Below are 6747 nucleotides of genomic sequence, written 5' to 3'. Positions count from 1 at the left end.
TCAGCTCCATCAACTTGTTGCTTTTCCACTTGGTTGACATTCTACTAGTCGTTGGACCCCAGACAGAGCTGATCTCTCCATTTATAGCAAAATTATTATTTACTTCAACAGCAGTAATGCAACATGAGTCTTACTTTGGGGAATAGCCAGATGTGGCAGTTAACCTTATGTGTTGGATGAAGATAACCTTATGCTATGTGGACATCCAAGCTGAAGTTCAAACTCAGTCATATGCCAGCAAGAAGGACCAGCTCACCTGTGAAAGTGTATATGACATAAAAAGCAATGCTCTACTTCACCTCCTAGGCGGCCGTCACAACCCGCAGGTGCAGGTTTGGGTACGGGCTGCAAGTGCCCAGGGAACACGGTGCGCTCACCGCACAGATGTAGACGGCTGAGTCACTGAGCTGCGCGGCTGTGATGTGCAGGGAGCTGTGCTTGGTGGTTGCATCCAGAGTTGCTGTATACCTTCCATCTGACTTTTTGCTGTCGCCGTAAGTCATGACTGCCAGAGAAGCAGGACCTCTCCCGGTGCTCTGCTTGTACCACCTTAAGTTGCTAAAGGGGTTCACTGTATAGTTGCATTGCATTGTGCAGTTTGCCTCCTCCAGGACCATCAGGTATGGAGGATTCTGTTCCACTTGGTTTTTGCCACTCACACCTATTCAGAAAGCAAAGTGAGATTTAAGAAACATATCATCCATTTGAATGCTTCCTGATCTACAGCCCTTCCTTCTCTCCACAATGAATCCCAGGTAAACTATAAAATGGCCCCATTTTCTTCTCTTCTCTTACCCCAATGCAATACATTTTTGCTGAAAATCCTAAGAACATGCTCCCTGAACTTCCCGCGTCAACTTGGCTAAAACTCTGTGTTCACTTACAACAAAAACGAAGCCACAAAACCACCAAGAAGGTTCTCAGGTGCTTCTCCATCCTTCTTCTGCACGGGGCTGCCCACAAAGGCTGACTTGTCTATTCAACATCTTTTTAACACTAAACAAAGGGATTCTCAGGGCGTGTGATCAGCCAATCAGAGACCACATGCCCCTCCAAAAACCATCTTTCCACAGGCAAGGTCACTGAAAACACTGCCATCTTGGGGCTGTGGCTACAGTTGCTCAGAAGCTCTGATGAACGTTCTTGCTGGGTTTTCTGCATGCCATTTGCAATATTATAGGACATAAGCCCTGACACACCTGTACAAGCACAGTAGACTAGTGCTGAAAACGTGTTTGAACCCATCAGTCTGAGTTCAGACTATAGGTGATTTTGGATCGAAGAGTTAAGCCTCAGCTCTCTTGTCTGAAAATAAGTGTAATAACACACACCTGACAATTTTGGAAAGATTTAGAAGACGTGACGCAGGCCATCTCTTCCTGTACAGAACCACTACACTGACTGAACAATGATACTAGTACCTTGAAGACAAATTCAGAATCCAGCTGAGAAGTAAAAGCAGCCCAGAAGAGCACAGACTGAGAATGTTTACACTGATACAGGTAAGAAGAACACTTTCACTTCACCCAGGTCTGTCCCTCCACCACATCAAGTTAGCTCAGTACCAAGAAGATTGCCTGGGCCTGTGACTTCTCCCATGGAGAGGTAGGTGTTTGGAGGGTGGGGAGTGAGAATGGAGCATGAACTTGGCTTCCTAGCCTCTCAGGCCCCTCCACGGGGCTGAGTTCTATCTTGCCTCATACGAATGCTGAACAACAGGCAGAACCCGATCCCTTGGGACAGCTGGGAACAAAAGTAAAGGAAGGGCATCATCCTACAACTGGTACTGCTTGCAAGATTGGGAATAAGTGCAGAACTGAGGTTTTACCCCCATAAAGAGGAGAAGGAAGGGAAGGAGGCCTTATGCCCAATAATTCAAACCATGCTCCATGAGTCAGTTTCTATCTCACCTCACAGAGAGCACTGAACAATGGACGGAGCTTGATCCTCTCAGCTAGCTAATTTTTTTAAGGTATGACCCCAAAGGCACAGACAAATAAACCAAAAATAACCAAGTGGGAGTGCATCCAACTAAAAAGCTTCTGCATGGCAAAAGGAATAGTCAACTGAGTGAAAAGATAATGTATGCGATTGTAGAAAATATTCGTGAACCACGCATCTGATAAGAGACTAATATCCAAAATATATAAGGAACTCAAACAACTCAACAGCGAGAAAACAAATAACACAATTTAAAAATGGGCAGAGAACCTAAATAGAAATTTCTCCAAAGAAGATATACAAATGGCCAGCAGGTATATAGAAAGGTGTTCAGAATAACAGATCATCAGGGAAATGCAAATCACACCCACAATGAGATATCACATTACACCAGTTAGAATGGCTCTTGTCAAAAAGGCAAGAGATAACAAATGTTGGCAAGATGTAGGAAACAGGGAGCCAGGTGTCTGGGTGGCTCAGTCGGTTATGCATTTGCCATCAGCTCAGGTCGTGATCCCGGGGTCCTGGGATTGAGCCCAAGTCAGGCTCCTTGCTCAGCAGGGAGCCTGCTTCTCCCTCTCCCTCTGTCACTCCCCCCTACGTGTGCTCTCTCTGTCAAATATATAAATAAAATCTTAAAAAAAAAAACAGAGAGAGAGAGAGAGAGAGAAAAGCAGGGAGCCCGGGGCACTGTTGGTGAGAATGTAAATTGGTATAGTCACTATGGATAATAGTATGGAAGTCCCACAAAAAATTAAAAATAGAATTACCATGCAATCCAGCAGTCCCACTTCCGGGTATAAATCCAGAAGAAATGAAATCAGTAACTCAAAATGTCTCTGTGCTCCAATGTTCATTGCAGCATTATTCATAATAGCCAAGGTATGGAGAACAGCCTACATGTCCACCAATAGATGAAGTCCTGCCATTTGTGACCACATGGATGCCCCTGACGGACACGTAGTAAATGAAATAAGCAAAACACAGCAAGACAAATACTGTATGAATCAAACCGTATGAGGAATCTTAAAAAAGTTAAACTCACAGAAGCAGAGAGTAGAATGGTGGTGTTAAGGTGGCTTGGGTGTGGGCAAAAATGGGGAGATGTATTCACAGAATGCAAAGTTTCAGCCATGCCAGCTGAGAAAGTTCTGAAGATCTAATATACAAGATGGCAACTAAAGTTGTTAGTATCGCATACTTGAAATTAGCCAAGAGAGTAGATCGTAAGCGTTCTCATCACACACACACACACACACACACACACACACACACACACACACACACCAGTAACTATGTGAGGTAGTGGGTACGTTAATTAGCTTTGTTGTAATCATTTCATAACGTATACTATATCAAAACATTATGTGAGGGGCGCCTGGGTGGCTCAGTCGTTAAGTGTCTGCCTTCGGCTCAGGTCATGATCCCAGAGTCCTGGGATTGAGCCCCACATCCAGCCCTGCATCAAGCTTCGCATGGGCTCCCTGCTCGGCGGGAAGCCTGCTTCTCCCTCTCCTGCTCCCCCTGCTTGTGTTCCCTCTCTCGTTGCCTCTCTCTCTGTCAAATAAATAAATAAAATCTAAAAAAAAAATAAATAAATAAAAACCATTATGTGGTATACCCTAAATGAAGACAATTTTTATTTAGCAAATTATACATCAATAAAACTGGAAAAAAATTTTTAAACGAAAGAGAAGATGCATATAAAGTGCCTACAGCAGGGAATAGTTTGGATTTAGACCTCAACTAAAATATAAACTCCTTAGGGTATCTGTTCTGTTCTCTCCTATATCCTCAGTTTGTAGAAATGGGCACATAACAAAGTTTTATTGAATGAATTAATAATAATTTTTTCTTCAGTACCAATAGTGGTATTTTTTATTACTCATTTGTAATTCAACAAATTTTTTGTAGGCCTACTGTTTGTCATGTATGCTTGTATGTGTTGAGAATAAGCAAAGTCTCTGCTTTCATGGAATTACAGTCTAGTAAGAGGAAAGGCAGAATATTTGAGCATAGATACTGGTAAGTGGTAAGTTTAGAAGCTTGTGAAAATTCTTTTCTTATTGCTTCTATTTTCTCAATGAATAGTTGAGAATGTAGATATATGAGGCTTCATTGCAAGTTTGAGATATAGTATACAGAGTGGCTGGATACAAAAGATGGAAAGAGATATACAGTGGAAACACTTATCAAAAGAAACCTGGCATACTGTATGCATAGAAAACAAACTAGGCTTTAGGAATAGAATTATTGGAGGTAAAGAAAGTGCAATGGTTAATTTTATGTGTCTACTTGACTAGGTCATGGTACCCAGATATTTGGTCAAACATCAGTTTAGAAGTCACTGTGAAGTTTTTTTCATTTTTGTTTTGTTTTGTTTTGTTTTGTTTTGTTTTGTTTTGAGAGAGGCAGAAGGAGAGGGAGAAAGAGAATTCCAAGCAGGCTCCACACCACCCGGGGCTCCATCCCATGACCCAGAGATCATGACCCGAGCCGAAATCAAGAGTTGTATGCTTAACCGACTGAGCCACCCAGGTGCCCCTGTGAAGGTATTTTTTAGATGAGATTAACATTTAAGTCAATAGACTGAGTAAAGAAGATTACTCCCCATAACGTGAGTGGGGCTCATGCCATCAGTTGAAGATCTTAAGAGGAAAATATGGAGGTCCTGGAGGTAGAAGGAATTCTGTCTCCAGACTGCCTCTGGACACAAGGTGCAACATCAGCTCTTCCCTGGGTCTCCAGTCTGCCCACCTGCCCTATGGAACTTGGACTTGCCAGTCTCCACAATCACATGAGCCAATTCCTAAAATCTCTGTCTCTCTGTGTCTGTCTCTCTTTACACACACATGCACACACGCACACACACGCACACACACACACACACACACATACACACCCTGTTGATCTTATTGATTCTGTCTCTCTGGAGAACATTCACTAATACAGAAAGTATTTTTAAAAATTAATGAAGAAATTTCATATTCAAAAAATCAGTCTTTAATTTGTATACACTTAAATAACGCAGATGGTTTGCTTGCATTGTGTACTTTTGTGAACATTTTTTGGATTTCACAGTAAAATGGTTTTTAAAGTATTGATGGTGAAGATATTGCAGCCCCAAGAAATGGTTGATCCCTCAGAGACACTCACTTCAGGGAAGAACTGAAACACAGAATCGGTCCAGCAAACTCAGGAGGGAGAAGGCTGAGGGAAGAGAGGAGAGGATAGAGGGAGAGGGAGAAAGAGAGAACCTCAAACAACAGAACAGTCCATACCCATTCTGCTTAAAATAAGGGCACGGTGTTTGAAATAGAATCCATCTCAAGCAGCACCCTCAAGAGAGGCAATGGTAGTCACTACAATGAATTTCCATAAACTTCATAAAGAAGCTCATGCAGTAATGGGAGAAAAGTCAGGAAATTTCCTGCAAAACAATGACAGGATCCAAAACACTGAGGCGGCAGCAGATTTCAAGGCATTTCAAGTAGCTGGGCCTCTTCTCAACTCCAAACCCAAGTCTCAGTTATTTAATTTCTCCTCTTAAAGAAGAACACGAGATAAAAAGTTGCATTTATTCTTCAAAGCTGGTGCCCCTTCCCGTTCTTGGGTGAATCACTTGCGAGCATGACGTCAGCTACTTCCGGTCCTCTCAACCCAAAACAACTGACAGAGTCAGAAAAACAGACAGATTGTGCACATGGCCTGAAATGACCTCTCGCTATACATCTTGTCAAGTCATGGGCTGGGTTTACCTCTCTCTCCTTCTCTAATGGCATTTCTTCCATTCACATCGTTTTCTCTGTATTAAGTTCTAGAATGGGCTCCAGGCTGAGTGGACATATATATTCTTTGCATATCCAGTAAGCTATTGGCATGAAGCACCAAAATATTCAAGTATAAATTGTGGATGAAAACGCAGTGGCTAGGTTGAAAACCTTAATAAGGAAGATTTTAAAAGTGGAAAAAAACCCAAAGAAAATATTTAATATCAATGAAGAATAATTAATTAGTCATTCAAGAATGGATGTCGAGCCTGGTTAGTGGCTTCAAAATAAACAAACAAAATCAAAGAAAATAGAAAGCCTTGAACCTCAAGTTCACTTCTTACACGCACACACACATCCAAATTAAAGTTTTAAAGATAAAAATACTTTGGGAGAAACTAAAGAAAATATGGATTGTTAAGCAGGACACATGATTCAGAATCCATTAAAAAATTCATTAAATTTACTATATATTATTTTTAAAATTCTGGATGGCAAAAAAAAAAACCCATAAAGTCAAAAGGATAATAATAAACATTTTAAAAAGGGCACGCCTGAGTGCAGGAGCACGAGCAGGGGGAAGGGCAGTGGGAGAGGGAGAAGCAGGTTCCCCATGAGCAGGGAGCCCCATGCCTGGCTCCATCCCAGGACGGTGAGACTAAGACCTGAGCCGAAGGCAGATGCTTAACCAACTGAGCCACCCAGGTGCTCTTGGGTTTCAGACTTTTTGAGGTGCTGTTCCTCAGTCCATAATGACTACCTTCCGTTCTTCTGCAGAATTTGGAAAGTGATCCCTGCCAGTTATACAGGCTCTGTAAAGAACATGGGGTGTCCATTACTTACATATTCTCTCTTCAGTCCTCCTCTTCAGTCCCCCAAACACACACACACACACACACACACACACACACACACACACACACACAGCACCTACCATAATTATTAAAATGGAATCGGTGCCTCTGTTTCCTAACCCCTTCCAGAGGCTACAGCACACACTGACACACTTCTCTCCTAAGTGCTCCTCGGTTTCTTC

The 6747-nt window shown here is 42.2% G+C and overlaps 1 gene segment (V, D, J or C); it reads right to left on the bottom strand.

The window, feature by feature from the left end:
- Nucleotides 1-302: 302 nt before the first annotated feature.
- LOC125282728 (T cell receptor alpha variable 10-like) lies at nt 303-939 on the bottom strand. The segment is given in 2 exon segments: nt 303-661; nt 885-939. Coding segments are annotated over 2 exon segments (411 nt in total).
- Between the last annotated feature and the right edge of the window lie 5808 nt (nt 940-6747).

Source organism: Ursus arctos, unplaced genomic scaffold, assembly GCF_023065955.2.
Source record: "Ursus arctos isolate Adak ecotype North America unplaced genomic scaffold, UrsArc2.0 scaffold_17, whole genome shotgun sequence".
Lineage (NCBI taxonomy): Eukaryota > Metazoa > Chordata > Mammalia > Carnivora > Ursidae > Ursus > Ursus arctos.
The sequence above is the reverse complement of the archived record's forward strand: the minus strand, read 5'-3'. Positions and strand labels throughout refer to the sequence as shown.